The sequence below is a fragment of the Culex quinquefasciatus genome, chromosome 2 (genome assembly GCF_015732765.1).
Source record: "Culex quinquefasciatus strain JHB chromosome 2, VPISU_Cqui_1.0_pri_paternal, whole genome shotgun sequence".
Lineage (NCBI taxonomy): Eukaryota > Metazoa > Arthropoda > Insecta > Diptera > Culicidae > Culex > Culex quinquefasciatus.
The window spans coordinates 25,275,436-25,302,456 of record NC_051862.1 but is presented as its reverse complement, the minus strand read 5'-3'; the positions used below and the strand labels follow the sequence as shown (position 1 = coordinate 25,302,456).

The 27,021-nt window shown below is 36.8% G+C and overlaps 1 protein-coding gene and 2 long non-coding RNA genes across 3 annotated transcripts in view; 2 read left to right on the top strand and 1 right to left on the bottom strand.

The window, feature by feature from the left end:
- Positions 1 to 25,285, top strand: part of LOC6052292 — a 174,794-nt gene extending 149,509 nt beyond the window's left edge. The window contains exons 2-5 of the mRNA XM_038253378.1: positions 1,431 to 1,940; positions 8,926 to 9,219; positions 9,287 to 9,724; positions 24,424 to 25,285. Coding sequence (XP_038109306.1) covers positions 1,661 to 1,940; positions 8,926 to 9,219; positions 9,287 to 9,724; positions 24,424 to 24,530 — 1,119 coding nt within the window. The 5' untranslated portion in view covers positions 1,431 to 1,660 and the 3' untranslated portion in view covers positions 24,531 to 25,285. The remainder of the gene's footprint in view (positions 1 to 1,430; positions 1,941 to 8,925; positions 9,220 to 9,286; positions 9,725 to 24,423) is intronic.
- On the bottom strand, positions 15,423 to 15,840 carry LOC119766913. Its single transcript, XR_005277206.1, has 3 exons — positions 15,736 to 15,840; positions 15,613 to 15,679; positions 15,423 to 15,558 (listed from the first exon to the last, which is right to left on the bottom strand). It is a non-coding gene; the product is annotated as an uncharacterized LOC119766913 (long non-coding RNA).
- On the top strand, positions 18,476 to 18,903 carry LOC119766914. The gene is made up of 3 exons (XR_005277207.1): positions 18,476 to 18,618; positions 18,675 to 18,741; positions 18,796 to 18,903. It is a non-coding gene; the product is annotated as an uncharacterized LOC119766914 (long non-coding RNA).
- Positions 25,286 to 27,021: the final 1,736 nt, after the last annotated feature.

Below are 27,021 nucleotides of genomic sequence, written 5' to 3'. Positions count from 1 at the left end.
TAAAAAAGTCCTTCCTATATCATCAATGTCGTCTGGGTAATCGTGATGAAAAATTACATTTATTCAGTATTTCAATACCTGTGCGCGAGTGTTTTGGTGTGCTAATTAGAAAGACCTTCCCATAGCATCGTTGCTCGGAAGGCTCGCCGACGGGTTTGTTATGAAAGTCCTCCCTATAGCATCGTAGCTCGGGAGGCATCGAAAAGCCAATACCTTATCCTACTAACCCAAAAAAAAAAATAATAATCACGTGATGCTTGAAGGAGATGCTGTGGATTCAACGGTCTCAAGCGGTATCAACAAGTATATAGCGAAAAACTATGTGCTTGATGAGTCTGCAACTTCAACTATCGGACTAACATTCCTCCCTTTCGTTGAACTGCAGGCTTCTTGGGAGGGCGCCCGTATTGACTAATAAAGTAGAGATCTTCAGAGGTTAAACAGTGAACGGATGGTTGGCTCCCACTGATCATTTTTGATTCATTGTTTAACTTCAGCTGATCTGTCAATAACGGAGTAGCAGCTCATTGGCAGTCAACCATGCTCATGCTCATGCTTATGCTGCTCATTCTGGAAATTTCAGAAAAGTTGGCATTTGATGTCCTTAAAAAACCCAAACATGCTAAAAATGATTCTTTACGCAGAGGAATGCATTTTCAATTCATATGTGCTAAAAGCGCTTGAATTTTCATTGACATTTAGAAGTTTTTTGAAAAAAATTAGACAAAAATTATGAATAATATTTGTACCAGCCTGAAATTTAATAACTGCTGAAATATATTATTTCCGTTGCAATTAAAACTGTAGATTTGTAATCAATTATTATTTCGAAATTCAAAGGTTTGAGTCAACACCATGCTTTCGCGCGGTAGATTCCACCGGCTTCGCCTGTTCGCGGAGATGATGAATAGCTCGTCGGTACCCGTCATGGTATCCTGTTCGTAGTCGGAAGTCCTTGGCCGGGGATAACGCACGAGAGTAGAGAAACAGCAGCAGCAGCGGTTTAATGGATGTAATTAAGCTATCAACCGATAACAAGGACAATGAATGTGCGTGGAGAGCAACTTCTCTCTGTGTGAAGCTGTTTATTGCTCGATGTCACTGCCGTGGGGTTGGGTAAGGCTTTGAAAGCCACTACAAGGCATGGGAGGTTTGCCGTGCGTTGCCATTGGCGAAATTTGATTGTTCGACTTCAAATGGAATGATGCGTACGGTAGAGCGGCTCCGCAACCCCCGAGTTTAATTGCGAATGGTTCATTGTTTACGATTGTCGGGGTCGAGCCTTTATAGGAGCTTGACGACTTGTTCTTAATCGGTGGAGACTGAAATACAGAGCGACTCCACGGAGGCGTATAATTCTTATTTGAAAATTTGAAGACTCTATAAAACAATAATAACATGGTGTTTCCTCAATTTCCATCCCTTTACAGATTGCAACGGAGTCAAAATCACCCGCCTCTCCGTGCCACGAGCCTACGTCCTGACGAATTACCACCGTGAGCACAGTGTTGCCAGCAATGAACTGTACGGCGATGGTCGGGGCCGCGCCCTGTACGGCCGGTACGGAGAATCCCCGGACGAAGACGAAGACCCCCAGCAGCAGCCGGTAAGATCGGCTTCAACCTCCGCTTCCGGTGGTCACTCCGGCGAGCACCTGGTCATGGACTGCGAGTACGAGATCGACCCAGACGAGAAGGGCTTCGTGCTGAAGTGGTTCTTCAACTCGAAGCCGATCTACCAGTGGATTCCCCGGAGCCCGTCCGGGATGAACTTTATGAAGAACCAGGTCAACCGGAGCTACACCGTGAGTGACAGGGAAATGCACAAGCACAGGGCGCTGGCGCTGGTTCAGCCGCTGAGGAATTTTACCGGCGAGTACGCGTGCGTTGTGTCCACGTTTGAGACTGAGGACATCCGGTCGGCGACGATGGTGGTCATTGGTGAGTTACTTATGAGGAGTTTCAATAAATTAAAGGTACTTTTCGAATGCAAATTAAATTTGGGTTTTAATTTTTTTTTAAAAAAGGCTGGTACAAATTTTATTTAAAGTTTTTGTCCCTCCCCCCCCCCCCTTCATGTTAGCCCGAAAATTCAGGGGGCAAAAAAATATTTTTTCAAAAAATTTCTATATTTTTATGGAAATTTAAGTGCAATTAGTTAAAATCAATTTAAAATGAATTCCAATGCGTTTAGAATCATTTTTAGCATGTTTGGGTTGATTTAAAAATCTTTTGAATTTTTGAAAATTTTCGATGTCTACTATCGTTAAAGTTTTTTTTTTTGCTAAAATTTTGGTTTTCGTCAAATTTTACATTTTTGCCTTTCTTACTAAAGAAAGGTATAGGTTTTACTTTAAGCCAGGACGTCATTTCCATCTTCGTAAATATGTCGATTCAGCATGAATTTTAATCGGAAAAATCGTCAAAAAATCACACTGCACCGATTTCCGACGCTTCGTCGCCAAGTCGACAAGTTGTCAAGTTGAGCTTCGAATACTGGCGCGAGAATGCTGGCGCATATATTTGCTGGCTCGACTTATACTCGTTTGTAGTAGCTTGTCTACCGATGTTTCCTACAACATGTAAGATATCGTAGCTTTTCGGTTTCTTTTAGAGGTGGGCAAAAAAAGAGCGAGCCGCTCAAAGAACCGGTTCACTAAAAAGAGCGAACGAACCATGGCTCACAAAAAAAGAACCGCGGTTCTTTTTTAAACTCCGTCCTTTGAAATAACCGTTCCAAGATGGAATGATTTTTCAACTTGTTATAAATATAATTTATTAAATATCGAACAAATTGAAGCATAAAATTTGTTTTTAGAATTGAAAATGCAATTCCGAATTGAAAAAATAATTGCTGATAAAAATTAATCCAAACATAGCATTGTCACCTAAAAGTTTTCAAACTCATTTTCAGTTTCCTACTTTTCTTCCAAAAGTAAATGATTTTCTAAAGAAAATGAGAAAAACTTTTCATTATACAACTGCTCGTACAATAAAGTTTTACCCGAATAAAAAATTTGAGCATTTAAAATTGCTTAGCTTGTAACTTGTAACCTAAAAATTACTAAATAGCTGAGAGATTTTGAAGAAAAAATAAATTCTCTTGCCCGATTAAACCCGATTTATAGACTTCATCGATTAAATCAGAGTGTAGAAAAGAGTTCACAGAATATTTTCTCCAAATAAAATGTCTGCATTACTTCAATTTTAGCAAAAATAAACGCAATTTTAAAATTGATAGCAATTTCTCCAAAATCCTCGATTTCAGTTTGGATGCCATTCAATTATTTAAACGGTAGGTTGGAGTAGTAATCTTGACATAGAGACCGCCAAGACCTATGGTTTTTAAGGACATCTTCTTAGTTTTAGATATTTTTTCAAATGATTTAACTTTGCCAGTATCTAATGTGAAAATATATTGAAAATTCTTAAAAATAACCTTTTTATCAAAATTTTGAAAAAGAGCGACAGAGCCGTTCAAAAGAGCGGCTCTTTTTAATGAGCGAACGAAAATGAGCGGCTTCTAAAAAAGAGCGGTTTTGCCCACCTCTAGTTTCTTTTGCCCTGTTTGTTTTTGCATAACTGTCCAATGTTTATTTAAAAACTTTTGTGACATAGGACATTCATCCGGCTACAATCTATTTGTTTTCCGTGGGCTCCGAAAATCGCCTAAAAGTAGACTAATTTTTTTCGTGATTTCGTAAGTTTATTTAACAGGGTTCATTGGATTCCAATAGGAGCTTTCTAAGCTTTTCATCGTTTATATCGTTTTCAAAGTTTTCAATGCTGGCGACGCCAATGGCTTTCTACCTAAGGTACTCGTGATTGAGTGTGTAGTGGTGCGGTTGTAAAAATAGCTATCTCTGACTCTGTCACATTCGTAGAAGCTGAATGGCTATCTTCCCTGCACCGTGCTGCACACGCGGTTCACTTATACCTCGGATTTTTTTTGCGCCTACCGCGGTGTGCGTTGTCACTGGCGCATGTGAAGCTTGCTATGCTCGCGTTTGTCATAAACGCTTGTTTGATTAAGAATATGTACGATTAAAAATATTCTTTTGGTGAAAATGGCGTTTTTTGTTTCTTTTGGAAATCATATCATATCATTTATAATACTTTGCTTTCATCATAAGACTTTCTTCTTCTTCAAAACAAAGTCAATGTTATGAATTGAAAGAAGTTCTACCATCGTTATATTCTTTAGTAAGAAAGGCTCTATCTCACCCCAGGTGGGATTAAATCGGGTTTTTGAAAACTTTTATTGCAAAACAACTGAACTAGTGTAAAATACATTTTAAAACACTTTTTCCATGCAAATGTTGAAACTATGGCATGTTATTATAATACTTATATTTACATGTGCACTTATTTAAAAAAAAATGAAAAACTGAGACTATTTTGAAAAAAGTTAGCTGAGCAATCCTCTCAGATTTCGGTCATTCGATTTTTTTTTTTGTATTTTTTAATCCGACTGAAACTTTTTTGGTGCCTTCGGTATGTCCAAAGAAGTCATTTTGCATCATTAGTTTGTCCATATAATTTTCTCTACAAATTTGGCAGCTGGCCATACAAAAATGATGTATGAAAATTCAAAAATCTGTGTCTTCGGCAAAGTTGTAGGTATGGATACACAGAAAAAAATAATGTAAATTTGGAAGCTTTAATTTTGGAAGGTTGAATATTACCTCTTTTATGATGTAATTTTATCCTCAATTTAGACTGAAAAAGTGACATTACAACAGAAAAGTGGTAAAATTACACATTTCCAGAGGTAAAATTACACCTTTTTTCTGACATAAAAGATGTACCCCTTCCCAGATGTAATATTACCATGATTTTTTTCTGTGTATGGACTACACTGAAAAAAATGATGCAATTTTGGTGTTTTTTTATTTAACTTTTTGTCACTAAAACTTGATTTGCAAAAAACACTATTTTTTGATATGTTTTAGAGGACATAAAATGCCAACTTTTCAGAAATTTCTTGGTTGTACAAAAAATCTTTGAGCGAGTTATGAATTTTTGAATCAATACTAATTTTTTTCAAAAAATCGAAAAATTGGTCGCAAAAATTTTTCAACATCATTTTTCGATGTGAAATCAAATTTGCAATCAAAAAGTACTGAAGTAAAATTTTGATAAAGTGCACCGTTTTCAAGTAAAATCAATTTTTAGGTGACTTTTTGAAAATAGTCGCATTTTTTCATTTTTTTAAAATTGGGTAATTCTCCGCCAACTCACACAGCAGTTGCCCCGACCCCTCTTCGATTTGCGTGAAACTTTGTCCTAAGGGGTAACTTTTGTCCCTGATCACGAATCCGAGGTCCGTTTTTTGATACCTCGTGACGGAGGGCGGTACGACCTTCCATTTTGAACATGCGAAAAAGAGTGTTTTTCAATAATTTGCAGCCTGAAACGGTGATGAGATAGAAATTTGGTGTCAAAGGGACTTTTATGTAAAATTAGACGCCCGATTTGATGGCGTACTCAGAATTCCGAAAAACGTATTTTCATCGAAAAAACACTAAAAAGTTTTAAAAATTCTCCCATTTTCCGTTACTCGACTGTAAAAATTTTGGAACATGTCATTTTATGGGAAATTTAATGTACTTTTCGAATCTACATTGTCCCAGAAGGGTCATTTTTCATTTAGAACAAAATTTTTCATTTTAAAATTTCGTGTTTTTCTAACTTTGCAGGGTTATTTTTAGAGTGTAACAATGTTCTACAAAGTTGTAGAGCAGACAATTACAAAATTTTTGATATATATACATAAGGGGTTTGCTTATAAACATCACAAGTTATCACGATTTTACGAAAAAAGTTTTAAAAAGTTGGTCGTCATCGATCATGGCCGTTCATGGTCACCCGCGACAGACACGGACGACGAAACAAAGAGAAACGCAAAAAGTAACTTTTTCAAAACTTTTTTTCGTAAAATCGCGATAACTTGTGATGTTTATAAGCAAACCCCTTATGTCTATATATCAAAATATTTGTAATTGTCTGCTCTACAACTTTGTACAACATTGTTACACTTTAAAAAACAACCCTGCAAAGTTAGAAAAAACACGAAATTTTAAAATAAAAAATTTTGTTCTAAATGAGAAAATGACCCTTCTGGGACAATGTAGATTCGAAAAGTACATTAAATTTCCCATAAAATGACATGTTCCAAAATTTTTTACAGTCGAGTAACGGAAAATGGGAGAATTTTTAAAACTTTTTTAGTGTTTTTTCGATGAAAATACGTTTTTTCGAATTCTGAGTACGCCATCAAATCGGGCGTCTAATTTTACATAAAAGTCCCTTTGACACAAAATTTCTATCTCATCACCGTTTCAGGCTGCAAATGATTGAAAAACACCTCTTTTTCGCATGTTCAAAATGGAAGGTCGTACCGCCCTCCGTCACGAGATATCAAAAACGGACCTCGAATTCGTGATCAGGGACAAAAGTTACCCCTTAGGACAAAGTTTCACGCAAATCGAAGAGGGGTCGGGGCAACTTTTCCCGATCTCGTGTGAGTTGGTAGAGAATTACCCAATTAGTGCACATGTTTGCCCACTATTGAAAAAAAATATTTTTGAAAAGCTGAGAAAATTCTTTATATTTTGTATTTTAGAATTTTGTTGATACGACCCTTAGTTGCTGAGATATTGCCATGCAAAGGTTTAAAACAGGAAAATTTATGTTTTCTAAGTCCCACCAAAACAACCCACCATTTTCTAATGTCGATATCTCAGCAACTAATGGTCCGATTTTCGATGATAAAATATGAAACATTCTTGAAATTTTCCGATCTTTTCGAAAAAATATTTTCAAAATTTTTAAACCAAGACTAACATTTCGAAAGGGCCAAACATTCATATTACGCCCTTTGGATTTTTTACACAACCTGGAAATTTCTGAAAAGTTGGCATTTGATGTTAGAGGACAACATATCAAAAAATAAAATAAATAAAAATAGTGTTTTTTTTTTGCAAATCAAGTTTTAGTAACAAAAAGTTAAATAAAAAAAGACCAAAATTTTTTTACCGTGCAACATTTTTTTTCAGTGTAGTCCATATCCATACCTACATTTTTGCCGAAGACACCAAATCGATCAAAAAATTCCTTCAAAAGATACAGATTTTTGAATTTTCATACATCATTTTTGTATGGCCAGCTGCCAAACTTGTATGGAAAATTATATGGACAAACTAATGATGCAAAATGGCTTCTTTGGGCATATAGAAGGCACCAAAAAAGTTTCAGTCGGATTAAAAAATACAAAAATTAAAATTTAAGAAAAAATACCGATTTCGTAGAGAATTGCTTAGCTGAAAATGGCCTTAACTTGGAAACGGTACACTTTATCAAAATTTCACCCAAGTACTTTTTGATTGCAAATTTGATTTTATATCGAAAATCGATTTTTTGAAAAAAATCAGTATTGATCCAATTTTTGTTTTGATTTCGACAGGAAAAAAAAGTCATGAAAAAGATCAATTTTAACCGCGTTGGACAAAAAAAAATTACAAATCTTTAATGTAAGAAAGGCATAAAAAAGGAAAATTCTTATTTTTATTAATTTAAGGATTGATAATTTGATTAGGCGTCATCCATAAAGTATGTCATGCAGATTTTTTCAATATCTCAGAAAATGCTTTGAACATAAAATACGCAAAATAATTAAGGTTGTAGTCTTTAATTGCCAATATAAATAAAAAGCGAAAAAACGCAAAATTAACACAAAAAACAAGAATAAAAAAAAAACTAAATAAAATGAAAAGTTCTGCGTACACCAAAATTCACTCAAAATATAATCTTTCTTAGAATAAGTTTGGGCAGTGGAGGGCTTAGTGGTTTCAACATGAAATGGTGCACATTGTCCAAATTTATATACAGAACTTTTTGATTGCATGTTTTATTTTACAATTTATTATTCAATTAATGTAAAACTTTGCCTTTTTTACAATTTATAGAAATATTATGATTATTTAAAAAAAATTAAAACGCTACTGCTACTAAATTTTGATCGTAATTAGTAATATCTAAAAGAAGACATTCTTGGCCATATAAACCATGCTCAAAAATGAGAATTTCATAAAATAATCAGCTACGCATTTCCCCTCCCCCTTCAAAGTCGGTCTGAATAATCAGGGGGCAAAAAAATATTTTTTCGGAAAACTTCAAAATTTTAATTAAAATTAAAGTTTAATCAACTGAAAACCAGTAAAAATGCATTTTCCTGCTATTATTATCATATTAAGCATGTTTGAACTCCTTTGAAGATATTTTAAATTTTTATGAAACCAATGTACAATTCTACGAAAAGTTTTTTGCGAAACATTTTTTTTTTCCTCAATACATCGATATTTTGAAAACTAATCGAGTTCCACAATAAGGTTGGGAAAAAGAGCCTGCGGTTTTGTTACCTTTTTCTAAGTAAGTTCAGCATCAACACTTCCCGTGCTCCTAATCCTTATTCCTCTCCCAGTGAATGGTGGAGATGGGAGCGGCCCGCAATGGATGGCTTTCATGGTGCTACCCGTCCTGTTTTGGTAGAATTGGTTTTAATTCCCTCTAATCAATTTCTAAGCAAACCGGACTGGACAATTATCACACATACATGTCATGACGAAATCCATTCTGCAACCAGCTAAGATCACCATCTCCATGCGAATGCGAATGCGAATACATCGATATTTTGAAAACTAATGATTGGAGTGGAAAGCAACTGGACGTGTGTAAAATGTATTTTAAAAAACCTCTTTTTCATCCAAATGTTGAAACCTAGGCTTGTTATTTCAATTTTTATTTTTTTTAATTTTTAACTTATTTTTTGTATGTTTGTTAAGGTAATGTTAGACCATTTCGATTTATTTTTAATCTTGATGTTTTGTCTTAATCAAAGTATTAATTTATGTTTTTTTCTTCCTAGTCCCCGAGTCCAACTTCGTGCTCAAGTACTACAACCACCAGATCGACAATCTGGTCACCGTGGTATGCAGCGTGTACGGCATATTTCCGGTGCCCTCGCTCACCCTGTGGATCAACGAGCACCAGCTGGACGACGTCACCGGCAACATCCTGTACACTTCGGCCGAACTGTACGACAGTTCCATCAGCATCCAGCTGGTGCTGTACGAAAGCATCCAGCCTGACGATGTCATCCGGTGTAGTGTTGCCATCAATGGAACCGAATATGGGAAGACGAAGGAAACGGTGTTTGTTGGTGAGTTTGAGGTTGATCTGGAGGGGGTTTTGGAATTCTTAAGGTCCTTTCGTTACCCTCCCAACAGATATCAACAGTCGACCACTTTTGGATCACAACTCCGTGCTAGACCCGGTGCTACCCTCAACCACCGAAGCTGGCAGCACTTCCACTGCCAGCAGCTCCAGCTACCCCAGCAGAGAATCCTCGACCTCCCCGGAACCCACAACTCCCTCGCCGGCGCTCAGGCCAGCAGCCTCCAGCACTTCTTCCCCGTCTCCTCCAACCGTTGAGCAGCACCCGCCAGCGATGCCATCGGGGAGGCCAACCGTGACGTTCCACCAGAATCTGTTCAAGCGACTGCGGCCAACCTCGTCCCACGTGCTGACCGTCCAGCAGGCGAACCCTCCCGGCGGCGGCGATTCCGACGAGATCACCAACGTTCTGGACTTTAAGGAGATCTTCTCGTTCAACGAGAACCAACTGTACAGCAGTACCAGCGGAGCCGGGGGCAGTGTTGCCAGAGGTAAGTTTCTTTTCTCTTCCTCTTGAGAATGACTGCAATTAAATCGGACAACTTTGGCAAAAGTTGAAACCGGACTCCAGATAACCTCTCCCCGGCGACCGCGTCCCGTGGGGTGGAAGCACTTTATCTGGGAAGCGAAAGAGAAAGAAAAAAGTTCTGACTTCTTGGAAAACTCAGAGAGAAAGAGTGCAAAAAAAGTAGAACTTGGCAGCACAGTCACGCACACTCCTACCAGCGGCGATGGTGGGCTATTAATTTGCGGAAGTCACGAATCATTCCGGGCTCAAAAAAGGAAAAGCTTTCGCTTGACTTCGACAGATACGAGTGGTTCTGGTTGCGTGGGTTACTCGCTTTTATTCTCTTTTGGTCCGAGGTTTTTAGTTTCTTGAAGACGATACTGTGGGATTTTTATCCTTTTAATTACTGTAGAAAGTTTGGTAATCTTATAACACTTCTTTTTGAAATTCGAAAATTGCTGACGATTTTGGAAACATTTCAATGTTTATAATGTGTTTGAAATAACAGTTAAAACTTCTGATTTTTGTTTATAATTTTGCACCTAATTGAAAGTTAATAACATTTTTCTATGTTTTGTTCATTAAAAAATAATTACTTCCACGCAACCTTGAACAAAACGCTTGCACGTCAAGGTTGGAAACCTTTTTCCCCTTCCCATTATCATCATGATTATAATAAAAAACTTTTTGCTCCCCATCGTCCTCATCATCATCTCTAACAATAATGTGTGTGTGTGTGTGCGAAGGAGAAAAACAGGAAATACCTCCCGACAGGAAAAATAGAGTCGACTACAATCTTCAGCACAGCACTCTTTATGCTTTTTTTTCCGTCGAGTCTATTGTACTGACATGCTGACATGCTGACGTAGTTCTGCTCGAGCAAAGTAGGCGGAAACAGTTTGCCATAACCAGGTCGAAAAGTTTGCTGCGTTCTGTCTTGGGGGGGGGGCGTGAATTATGACAGCCGAAGGTGGGCAAAGTCGGAGTGGATTTTTTTCCATTTGAGGGTATTTGGTTCTGAAGGAAATGATGAAAATTAACAATTTTTGTTTAGCATTTATTTCTTTTATAAAATTTTAAAACTTATTTAATTTGTCAAATTGCTTAAAAAATACAACTTCAGTTGTAAATTATGTCTGCATTTAATATTGAAATAGTATAACTAAATAGTACAAAGAATTCAAGGGTTACAACGATAAACATATTAACCCATCAACGCACTGACAGCTCAGTTAAGGTTAGGATTTGTGTTGTCTGTTTCGCTTTTTTGTATCTATCCTTCTTTTTATGAGTCCAAGTAGGCGTTGCTGAGGATCGGTATGATAATGTTGCTGCAACGATATGCCCCCTGCTAGTCATCTAGCACGCACACACACACACACATGTGTCAGAAACGGAGTGTATAATCCATTCTCCCAAAGGACAGATTTGTTTTTTTGTTCGGCCCACCCGTTGGCAGCTCAGCCTACTTAGATTTGGGTACCGTAACTAGGGGATGACTTTGAAAATACGTCTTGAACTTTTATATTAGTTTCAGTGAACCACATTTCTATGAACAATGAATTATTGTTTTCAATGAGAATATTCCTAACTACAAAATATCAAAATAAAAATATGATATTTGGTTTCTTGAACCTTAGAAAAAAATCCATTTTTAATTATTTATTAAAATTTTGATTTTTTACTGTAAAATTCACTTTTGATTTTGAGATAATTAAATAATGGCATCATTAGTGCGCTGACAACGGGGACGCGCTGTCTTGTTTTTGCATGCTTATTTTCATTTCTTTTGTGTCGCTGTTTGTGTGCTTGGGTGAGCAGTTATTATAATTAAATAATGGCATCATTAGTGCGCTGACCACGGGGACGCGCTGTTTTGTTTTTGCATGCTCATTTTCATTTCTTTTGTGTCGATGTTTGTGTGCTTGGGTGAGTGGTTATTATTATTAAATAATGGCATCATTAGTGCGCTGACCACGGGGACGCGCTGTCTTGTTTTCGCATGCTTATTTTCATTTCTTTTGTGTCGATGTTTGTGTGCTTGGGTGAGTAGTTATTATAATTAAATAATGGCATCATTAGTGCGCTGACCACGGGGACGCGCTGTCTTGTTTTTGCATGCTTATTTTCATTTCTTTTGTGTCGCTGTTTGTGTGCTTGGGTGAGTAGTTATTATAATTAAATAATGGCATCATTAGTGCGCTGACCACGGGGACGCGCTGTCTTGTTTTTGCATGTTCATTTTCATTTCTTTTGTGTCGCTGTTTGTGTGCTTGGGTACGTGGTTATTATATATAGGTGAAGGGATTTTATTAAATGCTCATTATATTGCATTATTATAATTATTTGATTATATAAGCACACTATACTTTACACTTAACACACTTTACAAAACACATATGAAACTGTAAACAGGAGCGTTTGGTACGGTATGTCCACGCATCCTTCCTCCCCTGTAGATTCTGTGAAATGTGATCCGTTCTCAGAATCCTCTCTGCGGTAAACACAACGTAGTAGGGCTGGCCGCTTTAATTTTTGCAATACATTTTCGGGTGTTCTCGGATGTACTGTAATTATTAATAATGACAAGAAAAGTGCTTGGGGCGTAATCTAATCACAAGACTTTCCAGCATGCTTTCATCGGACTGGCTGCGTTTGTGTTAGATTAGATTAGATTAGATTAGATTAAAATTCACTTTTGATTTTGACAATCTATTTTTTTAAATATTTTCCTAATATAAACTTAACTATTTTTTTTAATGTTTATTTTTTTTAAATTAAATTTTTTTTTTTACTTTTTCCGCAATATTAATTTCAAATTTTTTTTTTTTTTATTTTGTTACTTTAATTTATACTTTGAATTTCATACTTTGAATTTCACACACTGAAATTTTCACTTATTAAATTTAGTTATTATGTTTTAGTTTAAATTCTACTTCAAATTTCACTTGTAAACACTCCAATTTTATTTTAAGAGTTTCTATGCGGCTAACAATCTACATTTTCAATCAAATTTTGACAGAATTTCGACTTTTATTTCCTTTAAATTGTCACTGTATTTTCATGGTTATTTTTACTTTAATTTTGACTTAAATTTGCACTTCAATTTTTACTTTTATTTTCACTGCAATTTTCCCTATAATTCTCATTATAATTATCACTTTAATTTTCACATCAATTCCACTAGAAATTTCACTTTATTTTAGACTTTAATTTTCACTACAATTTCCCCCTTATTTTTTTCTTTAATTTTTACTTTAATTTCTACTTTAATGTTCATTAAATTTTCACTAAAATTTAGAGTAGTGCGTTGCCTGTGTGGACGCTCAGTCCTGTTTTTTCGTGTTATTTTCCGTCTCTTTTATGTCGCTGTTCGAATGCATGGGGTGATTGGTCATTATAATTAAATAATGGCATCAGTAGTGCGGTGCCTGTGTGGACGCGCAGTCCTGTTTTTTCGTGTTATTTTCCGTCTCTTTTATGTCGCTGTTCGAGTGCATGGGATTGGTCATTATAATTAAATACTGGCATCAGTAGTGCGGTGCCTGTGTGGACGCGCAGTCCTGTTTTATCGTGTTATTTTCCGTCTCTTTTATGTCGCTGTTCGAGTGCGAGTAGTGCGGTGCCTGTGTGGACGCGCAGTCCTGTTTTTTCGTGTTATTTTCCGTCTCTTTTATGTCGCTGTTCGAGTGCATGGGATTGGTCATTATAATTAAATAATGGCATCAGTAGTGCGGTGCCTGTGTGGACGCGCAGTCCTGTTTTTTCGTGTTATTTTCCGTCTCTTTTATGTCGCTGTTCGAGTGCATGGGATTGGTCATTATAATTAAATACTGGCATCAGTAGTGCGGTGCCTGTGTGGACGCGCAGTCCTGTTTTTTCGTCTTATTTTCCGTCTCTTTTATGTCGCTGTTCGAGTGCATGGGATTGGTCATTATAATTAAATAATGGCATCAGTAGTGCGGTGCCTGTGTGGACGCGCAGTCCTGTTTTTTCGTGTTATTTTCCGTCTCTTTTATGTCGCTGTTCGAGTGCGAGTAGTGCGGTGCCTGTGTGGACGCGCAGTCCTGTTTTTTCGTGTTATTTTCCGTCTCTTTTATGTCGCTGTTCGAGTGCATGGGATTGGTCATTATAATTAAATAATGGCATCAGTAGTGCGGTGCCTGTGTGGACGCGCAGTCCTGTTTTTTCGTGTTATTTTCCGTCTCTTTTATGTCGCTGTTCGAGTGCGAGTAGTGCGGTGCCTGTGTGGACGCTCAGTCCTGTTTTTTCGTGTTATTTTCCGTCTCTTTTATGTCGCTGTTCGAGTGCATGGGATTGGTCATTATAATTAAATACTGGCATCAGTAGTGCGGTGCCTGTGTGGACGCTCAGTCCTGTTTTTTCGTGTTATTTTCCGTCTCTTTTATGTCGCTGTTCGAGTGCATGGGATTGGTCATTATAATTAAATACTGGCATCAGTAGTGCGGTGCCTGTGTGGACGCGCAGTCCTGTTTTTTCGTGTTATTTTCCGTCTCTTTTATGTCGCTGTTCGAGTGCATGGGATTGGTCATTATAATTAAATACTGGCATCAGTAGTGCGGTGCCTGTGTGGACGCGCAGTCCTGTTTTTTCGTGTTATTTTCCGTCTCTTTTATGTCGCTGTTCGAGTGCGAGTAGTGCGGTGCCTGTGTGGACGCGCAGTCCTGTTTTTTCGTGTTATTTTCCGTCTCTTTTATGTCGCTGTTCGAGTGCATGGGATTGGTCATTATAATTAAATAATGGCATCAGTAGTGCGGTGCCTGTGTGGACGCTCAGTCCTGTTTTTTCGTGTTATTTTCCGTCTCTTTTATGTCGCTGTTCGAGTGCGAGTAGTGCGGTGCCTGTGTGGACGCTCAGTCCTGTTTTTTCGTGTTATTTTCCGTCTCTTTTATGTCGCTGTTCGAGTGCATGGGATTGGTCATTATAATTAAATACTGGCATCAGTAGTGCGGTGCCTGTGTGGACGCTCAGTCCTGTTTTTTCGTGTTATTTTCCGTCTCTTTTATGTCGCTGTTCGAGTGCATGGGATTGGTCATTATAATTAAATACTGGCATCAGTAGTGCGGTGCCTGTGTGGACGCGCAGTCCTGTTTTATCGTGTTATTTTCCGTCTCTTTTATGTCGCTGTTCGAGTGCGAGTAGTGCGGTGCCTGTGTGGACGCGCAGTCCTGTTTTTTCGTGTTATTTTCCGTCTCTTTTATGTCGCTGTTCGAGTGCATGGGATTGGTCATTATAATTAAATACTGGCATCAGTAGTGCGGTGCCTGTGTGGACGCGCAGTCCTGTTTTTTCGTGTTATTTTCCGTCTCTTTTATGTCGCTGTTCGAGTGCATGGGATTGGTCATTATAATTAAATACTGGCATCAGTAGTGCGGTGCCTGTGTGGACGCGCAGTCCTGTTTTTTCGTGTTATTTTCCGTCTCTTTTATGTCGCTGTTTGAGTGCATGGGATTGGTCATTATAATTAAATACTGGCATCAGTAGTGCGGTGCCTGTGTGGACGCGCAGTCCTGTTTTTTCGTGTTATTTTCCGTCTCTTTTATGTCGCTGTTCGAATGCATGGGGTGATTGGTCATTATAATTAAATACTGGCATCAGTAGTGCGGTGCCTGTGTGGACGCTCAGTCCTGTTTTTTCGTGTTATTTTCCATAGTATTTGATGAGTGCTTCCTATCGACCGGATCACAAATTATAGGTTAGGTTTTCGGCTTTTCGGTCTTGGCGGGAAAATTCGAAACAACGCTTATTTTCTCGTATCCAACGTTTCAACCCTCTATGGGGTCTTCTTCAGGGAATCTAAAATTTATTTTTGTTAGCCCATGACTAAATAATAGCTGTTAAAATACGTACTAAGAAGGATTGTTTCTCGTCCAGTGTAGTTTTAGTCAAAGTGTAAACTGTCGTTAGTGTCGTTTGTCTGTGAATAATTTAGATTAAGTTACTTGTTTATGTACTCAATCATGTGTTACTCACTGTTTCTGATTGGTATTCATCCGGGTAATCTGGATAAAACCAACGGTCAATTTGGACAGTGGAACCCGAGCTTGTTTACGCGGTACTTTTCGTGTTTTACTTTCCTTTTCGTATAAAGCTCGTATTGGTAACCACCACTTTCTTGGTAGCGACAATTATTGACAGTACCCCCTACCTATGTGTGAGTGTGTTACAGAGATGTTGTAGTATTGGTGTGTTTCCGTGTTTGTTTTGGCTATTGGTTCTGACTAGAGTGTACAATATTTTGATATTGTGGAGTAAACCGGCATAAACTATGTTCAAATTTTCTGTGTCCTGTTTTTGTTAACGGTGTGTGGTGTGTTTCTTATGTGGCACATTTCCAAAATTTAAGCTTTTTCAGAGAGTTTGTTCTGTCTAATATTGTAGTGTTTTCAATGTCAAATTCGTGTTTTTTAGTGATACAATGGCTCACAAGTGCAGATTTTCCCTGTAACTCTCTCATTTGGCCGTCTTCTTCAATGTATCCCTGTTCCCTAAGTTTTCTCACTTTGTTTTGATATGTTTTGTGATTTGCAGTACGTAAACTTAAGTGTGTTGTTGTCAAACCTACGTATACACCTTCACATTCTTTGCACGATATTTTGTAAATAACATATGACTGTTGTTCTTTCGGTGTGATGGCTTTAACCATGGGGTACAACTTTTTGATTGTTTTTGTGTGTTTTACAGCTAAAGAAATGTGTGTAGTCTTTTGTAGTATTTTCTGAATGTTTTGAGTGAGATTGTTTACATTCGTCAGCGAAGTATGTTTTCACCTGCGTTTGGTTCTGGGATTCACTTGTGTCGTTTTGCCTGCTAAGCTGCTTTTCATCGTATCTGTTGATCATTCTTCCGATCAGCTGCTTTGGATAATCGTTCCTCGCCAGCTCTTTGTGAATGATGGTCATAGCTTGTCTTCTGGAGATGTTTGTGGAGAAATCCAGAACGCGTTTGACGAAGTTTGCAGCGACGTTCACTTTGTGGTGTAGTGGGTGATGAGAATGGTAATTCAGGAACCTACCCGATGAAATCGGTTTCCTGTACCATTCAGTTCTGATGTGTTGATGCTCATCTCTGACCAGAACCATGTCTAGGAATGGCAACCGTCCTCCTACCTCGACTTCCACCGTGAACTGGATGTGTGGGTTCTGTTTGTTGAAGATCGCCACGACCTCGTCTACCTTATCTTTCGGCACAGCAAGTACAAGATCATCTACGTACTTTTTGAGGACAGGGACTGGGAAATCAATCTCGCTGGTGACTTGATCTAGGATGATCTCGGTGACATAATCCGCTATCACCGGTGAAAACGGATTGCCCATAGCTGTTCCTTCGATCTGGGAGTAGAAATTTCCTTGGAATTGCCTGATGAAGGAAGCAATCTACAAACGCTGGGACACCATCAACACTGACATTAATCTGTCACTGTTTGACGAAATCGTTACGTTTGTCATTAACTGTAGCTATTTCCAATTCCAAGGAAATTTCTACTCCCAGATCGAAGGAACAGCTATGGGCAATCCGTTTTCACCGGTGATAGCGGATTATGTCACCGAGATCATCCTAGATCAAGTCACCAGCGAGATTGATTTCCCAGTCCCTGTCCTCAAAAGTACGTAGATGATCTTGTACTTGCTGTGCCGAAAGATAAGGTAGACGAGGTCGTGGCGATCTTCAACAAACAGAACCCACACATCCAGTTCACGGTGGAAGTCGAGGTAGGAGGACGGTTGCCATTCCTAGACATGGTTCTGGTCAGAGATGAGCATCAACACATCAGAACTGAATGGTACAGGAAACCGATTTCATCGGGTAGGTTCCTGAATTACCATTCTCATCACCCACTACACCACAAAGTGAACGTCGCTGCAAACTTCGTCAAACGCGTTCTGGATTTCTCCACAAACATCTCCAGAAGACAAGCTATGACCATCATTCACAAAGAGCTGGCGAGGAACGATTATCCAAAGCAGCTGATCGGAAGAATGATCAACAGATACGATGAAAAGCAGCTTAGCAGGCAAAACGACACAAGTGAATCCCAGAACCAAACGCAGGTGAAAACATACTTCGCTGACGAATGTAAACAATCTCACTCAAAACATTCAGAAAATACTACAAAAAGACTACACACACATTTCTTTAGCTGTAAAACACACAAAAACAATCAAAAGTTGTACCCCATGGTTAAAGCCATCACACCGAAAGAACAACAGTCATATGTTATTTACAAAATATCGTGCAAAGAATGTGAAGGTGTATACGTAGGTTTGACAACAACACACTTAAGTTTACGTACTGCAAATCACAAAACATATCAAAACAAAGTGAGAAAACTTAGGGAACAGGGATACATTGAAGAAGACGGCCAAATGAGAGAGTTACAGGGAAAATCTGCACTTGTGAGCCATTGTATCACTAAAAAACACGAATTTGACATTGAAAACACTACAATATTAGACAGAACAAACTCTCTGAAAAAGCTTAAATTTTTGGAAATGTGCCACATAAGAAACACACCACACACCGTTAACAAAAAACAGGACACAGAAAATTTGAACATAGTTTATGCCGGTTTACTCCACAATATCAAAATATTGTACACTCCTAGTCAGAACCAATAGCCAAAACAAACACGGAAAACACACCAATACTACAACATCTCTGTAACACACTCACACATAGGTAGGGGGGTACTGTCAATAATTGTCGCTACCAAGAAAGTGGTGGTTACCAATACGAGCTTTATACGAAAAGGGAAAGTAAAACACGAAAAGTACCGCGTAAACAAGCTCGGGTTCCACTGTCCAAATTGACCGTTGGTTTTATCCAGATTACCCGGATGAATACCAATCAGAAACAGTGAGTAACACATGATTGAGTACATAAACAAGTAACTTAATCTAAATTATTCACAGACAAACGACACTAACGACAGTTTACACTTTGACTAAAACTACACTGGACGAGAAACAATCCTTCTTAGTACGTATTTTAACAGCTATTATTTAGTCATGGGCTAACAAAAATAAATTTTAGATTCCCTGAAGAAGACCCCATAGAGGGTTGAAACGTTGGATACGAGAAAATAAGCGTTGTTTCGAATTTTCCCGCCAAGACCGAAAAGCCGAAAACCTAACCTATAATGTGTTATTTTCCGTCTCTTTTATGTCGCTGTTCGAATGCATGGGGTGATTGGTCATTATAATTAAATACTGGCATCAGTAGTGCGGTGCCTGTGTGGACGCGCTGTCCTGTTTTTTCGGGTTATTTTCCGTCTCTTTTGTGTCGTTGTTCGAGTGCATGGGGTGATTGGTCATTATAAATAAATAATGGCATCAGTAGTGCGGTGCCTGTGTGGACGCGCAGTCCTGTTTTTTCGTGTTATTTTCTATCTCTTTTGTGTCGCTATTTGTGTACATGGGGTGATTGGATTTCTTCTGATTCGTGTTGTTTTCATCTCTTTTGTGTCGCTGTTTGTGTGCATGGGGTGATTGGTCTTCTTCTTCTTCTTTTTTCTTTATTTTTGCGTTCGTTGGCCAATGAGTTTATTTTTGTTCTCTTTACATAGTTTTCGATAGAAACGATCCGAATTCTTTTTTTTTTTCGAGACAAGCAAGTCGTATTGCTGGATTAAGTCCTTTCTATATCATCGATGATCGGAAGGCATGCCGACGAATATGTTTTAAGGCTTATGTTATAAAATCATTTTAATGAATAAAGCCCTTCTTACATCACCGTTGATCGGAAGGCACGCCGACGAAGAATTTCTGGAGGATCGCGGTCGAATTAATACTATATTTAAAATTCTAGATAGCTATCTTTCGGATTCGATTGTGAGTAGCGGGACTTCGCGGTTACTATGCAACGTATTTTTTGGAGTCTTTTTATATTTTAAATTTATAAGTCCTTCTTTTATCATTGTTGATAGGAAGGCACGCCGCCGGTTAAGTTCGTTTAAGTTATTGTTTTAATTTCATTACAATCGGTTACGTGGTGTCCTGTTTTCTTTTCGTTTATATTCGTTGATCGTAATAATTTATTCCAACTGGCAGCTTTAGTATTAAATCATCTACTATTTTTGACATTTGCTCGCGTTATCTTAATTGTACCAACAGTAAAAATATACTGATAAGTCCAGCCCATAGCACTACCGCTCGGTTGGCACGCGTTCGATTAAAACAAACTTTTTAAATAATCAATTATTTATCTTTCCGCAGCCGGCTGCCTAAGATTTAAAATTTCAACCGATAAACAAAATGCTCATGGTCACATCACTGCCACTCGTGAATCCTGACCTCATACCCATCTACTAACCCCTCAAAACTCATGTGATACTTTGTCGGAGAAGCAGTCGATTGGGCGGTCTCTATCACTCAAGTATCGGACTAACATTCCCATCCACTTCCCCGTGACCCTACCACTGGTCGTGGCCGGCGCCGGTATTGATCAGCATGATAGGGGCCTTTGAGAAGTTGCGAAGCGAGGAAAGATAGCACCCACTTATCTTCCACGGCTCGTGGATGTAACTTCTGGAGGTCCTGGTCAATAACGGAGTAGCAACTGCGGGTGGGCACCTATGCTTATGCTTACTTAAATTTTCACTAAAATTTTCCATTTATTTTTCAATTTAATTATCATTTTAATTTTCACTTAAATTTTAACTTAAATTTTCACTTTAACTTTCACTTAAATTTTCACATTGATTTTCACTTGAATTTTTACTTTAATTTTCACTTAATTTTTACTTATATTTTCACTTAAATTTTCACTAAAAGGAGAATGGGCAAATTTGTATGGGAGCTGGTCCAAGGATGTACACGAACGGGACCAACTTTTTTCGAAAGATCTCGCCGAGACATGAAAAAAAGTCTTCTGGACCAACTCTCTAAACCCCGGGGTTCAAAAGTTACAAGTTGTTGAAGTTTGGGCATTTTGGGTTAAAATGTACAAAAAATCGAATTTTTGCTATTTCTAAAATCATTCATAAAATCTCTGTTTCATTATGGATTTCGATTTTCTTGACTTCATTCGACGCGTATCAGCAAAAACTATGAGTTCTGATATGTCTTAGCATGATTGAAACATGATTTCTCTTGTTTTTATCTGTTTGAACCGTTTGTGCAAGAGGCATCCCATAGAAACAAGTCGAAACTTCAAGGTTTTGAAACCGGATCCGACCCAGACTGCTTCAGTGAGTATGGAAGGCTTCAGTGCAATGTTGTAACAACTTATTGGGATGGTCTGAGTCATCCGAGAACTCCTTGGAGTTAAGACCGGTGAGTCTACCGCCGTAACAAGCAAGATGTCGGCGGTTTTTGACCACGGATCATACCCGCATGGCTTCAGTGAGTATGGTAGACTACTATGCTGATGTGTTGGAGTGTCCTGGGTTCTCCTAGGACTCCCTGGAGTTAAGATCTGTGGGTCTACTTCCGTAACAAGCAAGGTGTCGGCGGTTTTTGACAACGGAACATACCCGCATAGCTTCAGTGAGTGTGGTGGACTGCTTTACTAATGTGTTAGGATGTCCTGGGTCATCCAAGGACTCCCTGGAGTAATGATCGGTGGAGCTACAGCCGTAACAAGCAAGGGGTCGACGATTTTTGACCCCGGAACATACACGCATAGCTTCAGACAGTATGGTAGACTGCTTTGTTAATGTGTTGGGATGTCTTAGGTCATCCTTGGGCTCCTGGAGTTTAGATATTTGGGTCACTGTAACAAGAAAAAGGTCGATGATTTTTAACCGCGCATCATAACCGCAAAGATTCAGTGAGTATGGCAGACTGTATTGCTGTTATGTTGCGATGTTCTGGACCATTCCACGGAGTCCTTTTAACAGCCGTAGACCTACAGATCATAACTCCAGGGAGTCCTTGGATGACCCAGGACATCCTAACACATTAGGAAAGCAGTCCACCACACTCACTGAAGCTATGCGGGTATGTTCCGTTGTCAAAAACCGCCGACACCTTGCTTGTTACGGAAGTAGACCCACAGATCTTAACTCCAGGGAGTCCTAGGAGAACCCAGGACACTCCAACACATCAGCATAGTAGTCTACCATACTCACTGGAGCCACGCGGGTATGATCCGTGGTCAAAAACCGCCGACATCCTGCTTGTTACGGCGGTAGACTCACCGGTCTTAACTCCAAGGAGTTCTCGGATGACTCAGACCATCCCAATAAGTTGTTACAACATTGCACTGAAGCCTTCCATACTCACTGAAGCAGTCTGGGTCGGATCCGGTTTCAAAACCTTGAAGTTTCGACTTGTTTCTATGGGATGCCTCTTGCACAAACGGTTCAAACAGATAAAAACAAGAGAAATCATGTTTCAATCATGCTAAGACATATCAGAACTCATGATTTTTGCTGATACGCGTCGAATGAAGTCGAGAAAATCGAAATCCATAATGAAACAGAGATTTTATAAATGATTTTAGAAATAGCAAAAATACGATTTTTTGTACATTTTAACCCAAAATGCTCAAACTTCAACAGCATGTAACTTTTGAACCCCGGGGTTTAGAGAGTTGGTCCAGAAGACTTTTTTTCATGTCTCGGCAAGATCTTTCGAAAAAAGTTGGTCCCGTTCGTGTACATCCTTGGACCAAATTTGCCCATTCTCCTTTTCACTGAAACTTTCACTTTAATTTTCACTTTAATTTTCACTTTAATTGTTACTTTCATTTGCACTTCAATTCCGCTTGAATTTTCACTTTAATTTTCACTTAAATTTAGACTTTAATTTTCAATTTTTTTTTTATTTTCACTTTAATTCTTACTTATATTTTCGCTTAAATTTTCACTGATATTTTCACTTGATTTTTCACATTAATTTTTACTTTTATTTGCACTTTAATTTTTACTTCAATTCCATTTGAATTTTCATTTTAATTTTCACTTAAATTTAGACGTTCATTTTCACTTTGATTTTCAATTTGATTTTTTTTTGTTTTCACTTCAATTCTCACTTCAATTTCCACTTTAATTTTCACATATGTTTTCTTTTTAATTTTCACATAAGTTTTCACTTTAATTTTCACTTAATTTTTGTTAATTTATACTTAAATTTTTATCCTTATTTTCACTTTTATTTTTACTTTTATTTTTAAGTAAATTGAAGATAAATGAAGAAAAGTGAAAAATTATCACTTTAATTTTCCCCTTTATTTTTACTTTAATTTTTATTTTTATTTTGACTTTAATTTTCACGCTCATTTAATTTAATTTTAATTTTTAACGTTCATTTAATTTAATTTTAATTTTTACTTTAATTTCCTATTTGAGTTTAAGTGATAAAAACACTTTAATTTTCACTTTCTTTTTCACGTTAATTTTAACTTAATATTCACTTTTATTTTCATTTTAATTTTCACTTTAATTTTCACTTTAATTTTCACTCAAATTTTCACCTTAAATTTTACTTTATTTTTGAAGTAAAATTATGACAAGTGATGAAAAGTGTAAAATTTTCACTTTATTTTTCACTATTTCTTTCAGTTTAGTTTTCACATTAATTTTCTTTTTTTCACATTAATTTTCATGTTTGTTTTCACTTTTATTTGCAATTTTATTTGTTATATTATTTTTCACTTTTAATTTCACTTTTAATTCCATTTTTATTTTTAGTTTTATATTCAATGTTATGGTCTCTTCTAAATTCACTTTTATTTTTTCTTTTATTTTTACTTTGATTTTTATGAATGTTAACCCTTTTTTTTAATTTTTTTTTTATTTCAATTTGACTTAATATTTTATTTTTACCTTAATTTTTACTTTAATTTTCATTTTGATTTTCATTTTGATTTTTACTTTAATTTTCACATTTGATTACATTTAAATTTTAGAAATAGTTTTCAAAGCAAAAGTAATTTATCTTCTTTTCATGTATTTTTCTACTTTACATAGTTCTCGCATGAATTTTTGTTTTAATGTTAAAATTTATGTTAACATAAGTGGTGACTTCATGGGGCATATTAATTTTCACTGTTATTTTCATTTCAATATAATATAAATTCTTTCATTTTGGCTTTAACTGTTACTTTTTTATTATTTTTCGTTTCTACTTTCACTTTTAGTTTTACAATTATTTTCATTTCAATTTCGGTTTAGTTTACTTCAATTTCCACAATAAGTTTAACAAAAGTTCTTACTTTAATTTTTTCATTACTTTTTGGTTTTATCAGAGTTTTAAAGTCAGAAGTTAAAAGTCTGAAAAAAGTCAGAAGTCGGGCGTTTGAAGACAAAAGTAAGGAATTATAAATCAGAAGTCAGAAGTCAGAAGTCAGAAGTCAGAAGTCAGAAGTCAGAAGTCAGAAGTCAGAAGTCAGAAGTCAGAAGTCAGAAGTCAGAAGTCAGAAGTCAGAAGTCAGAAGTCAGAAGTCAGAAGTCAGAAGTCAGAAGTCAGAAGTCAGAAGTCAGAAGTCAGAAGTCAGAAGTCAGAAGTCAGAAGTCAGAAGTCAGAAGTCAGAAGTCAGAAGTCAGAAGTCAGAAGTCAAAAGTCAAAAGTCAAAAGTCAAAAGTCAGAAGTCAGTAGTCATAGAATATGTCTTAATTTGAATTCAAAATGACCACTTTTCACAGTATTCTTCGACCTTGCCCATCGTTTTACTCACTAACACTTTTTTCCCCTCCGATTTTCCTCCTCTCTTTTCCAGCCCACCCCTGGCAGTGGCTGCGGATGCTCACCGGTCTCGGCGTGGTGGCCGCGTCGTGCTGGCTCGGAACGCAACTTGGCAGAAGCAGAAAAAGTTCGCCGCTGTAATATAAATCGTGAATCGTTTTTCCCCTTTTCTGGGAGGGGAGAAGGCCCAGCAAAAACACACATCTTGAAACGGGAGGTGAAGCAGCGCGAATACAAAAAAAAAGCCAGTGAAAAAAGTGAACAAGTAAAAGGAGTTTGTCTGCTGAAGAGAAGCGCTACAAAAACGAGGTTTGATTTCGTAGCCCGGTGGGATTTTTGGTTAGAAATACGCGCGTTTTCACGTCGATCTGTTTTTTTTTTCATGTTAGAATAGTGGGGTTTTGTTTTATGTTTGCAACTTTCGGTTGGTTTGGTTGGTTTTTATGCTCGTTGGGGTTGTCTCTCTCTCGCCTAACTCGTCGACATAGACGTAATTTAAGTAGATAACAAAGGAAACTCGATTAAACTTTGTTTCCTTCGTGGGGCGGCTGATGGCTTTCGGAAATAGGAGGTGTTCGCAGTTCATTTGAGTGGAGGAGTTTTAGTGCGCGAGGGAAATGAGATGGAATGGGATGAGGAAATTCACGTGGGAAGTTTCAAGAAGAAGAAAGTTTTAACTGTACAATGTATCTATGCTGCTTAGATTTTGAAAATCTCTTATTTGCAAGTTTTTAATTTTCTTGTGCTAAGGAAGTTATTTGAAAAAATAAATCCTTTCAGAATTTCAGACTTTCAGACGATTTAAACTTTTTTTTCTTTAAATCATAACATTGCAACTATTTAAGCAAAAGACTTTCTATAGACTGCATTTAATTGAAAATTTTCCAAGGAATTCGAAAAAATAAAATGTTAACCCTTATTTGCCCCTTTATGTTATATTTTAACGTTTTAAGTTTAAAAATTTACTTTTGACCAATTACTTATATTATTTTATTTTATCACCATTGTGTTCCCCGGACAATTTTACATAATAATCAATGTAAACCTCAAACTAAAATGAACTATTGGCGAGAAACAGCGTTTTTACTGAAAAAAGTTCGATTTTGAGCAGCACTCGGAAGAACATGGTGTACTTTTCAACAAAAAGGGATGAATCCCGCATAGTTCGGTTTTTATATTTGAGAAACTTTTTTCGAATTTGAATTTATAGGACAGAGTGCAGCGCAAAATCAAACAGTAAAATCGCTGTATCTCGCCAATAGTTCATTACAGTTTGAGGTCTACTTTGATTATTATGTTTAATTGTCCGGGGAACACGAAGGTGATAAAATAAAACAAATTTAAATAAAATAATTGGTCAAAACTGAATTTTAATACTTAAAACGTTAAAATATAATATCAGGGGGCATTTAAGGGTTAAAATTTTATTTTTATCGAACTCCTTGGACAACTTTCTATAAAATGCAACCTGTAGAAAATCTTTTGCTCAAATAGTTGCAAAGTTATGATTAAAAGAAAAAAACAGTTTTTTAGAAAATCGTCAAAAAAGAGGGCGGTGCCAATAATAGAAGGATGGTCCAATCAGCACCAAACTACACTGAAAAAAAATTAAAGTACCAAATTCCTAAATTCTAGGAATTTTGGCTCCTTTCCTTATTAAGTAATCCATAAAACCCGATTACTAAATAAGTAAAAGAGGCAAAATTCCTAGAATAAAGGAATTTAGTACTATTTTTTTATTTCAGTGTAGGGATTTCTGTTTACTATCGATAGATGAACGTCCTCTCCAAGTTTGATGCAAATCGGTGAAGGTCGAGTCCAAAAGTGTGCCCAGTTGACCTGGAATGACCCATATGCAATTTCTTTGAGAACTAATTTTAAATCGAAAAAGCATCGTTTTGTTGTTTTATAAGTTACGTTAGCAGGGGTGACATTGGGTCGAAGAGTTGAGATTTATTTATCTTAATTAATGTGGTTTTGTAGGTCCCAATCTTACTCTCAAAATCTAAGTTGATAGTACTTTTTACATTTTATAAAAAAAATCCAGAATTTACTTTATTTTGTTTCAAATAACTTTCTGTGTCCATTCCTAAAAAAATGTCGATTTTAATTTCGTTTTTCCAGTTTGCCTTTTACCAGATTAAAAAGCTTACAAAAAAATATTAGATTTTTTGATCTCTTAAAATTACAAAAATTTTAGTTTTGCTGAAGGGATCTTAAAAGCTGTGAGATTCCCTATATTTATTGGACCTTATCCAATTAGACTCTAGAATTTTACTTAATTTGCTTTAGTTTGAATTGTGTAATCCGGAAATATCAATGTTGTTATAAATTTGGAAAAACAATTTTTTTTCATTTCGTCCTTTTGTAGTTCTGTTGAAAATGTTTTTGTTTCTAAATTTTAAAATATTTTTTGTAAACATTTAGTTTTTTTTTAAACTGGTGTATAGAAACAAAGTGGTTGCCTTTTATAATAAGAATAGTTAATTTAATCATATTTCAATTTCGATTTCAAAGCCATTTGAAATTTGTTTATTCACTTCTCTCATTTTATTTTCTATTTCCTTCAGGTCTGTTTAAAAAAGAATTTATAATTTACTTTTGCTTATTTTGCTATTGCAATATTTTCCGT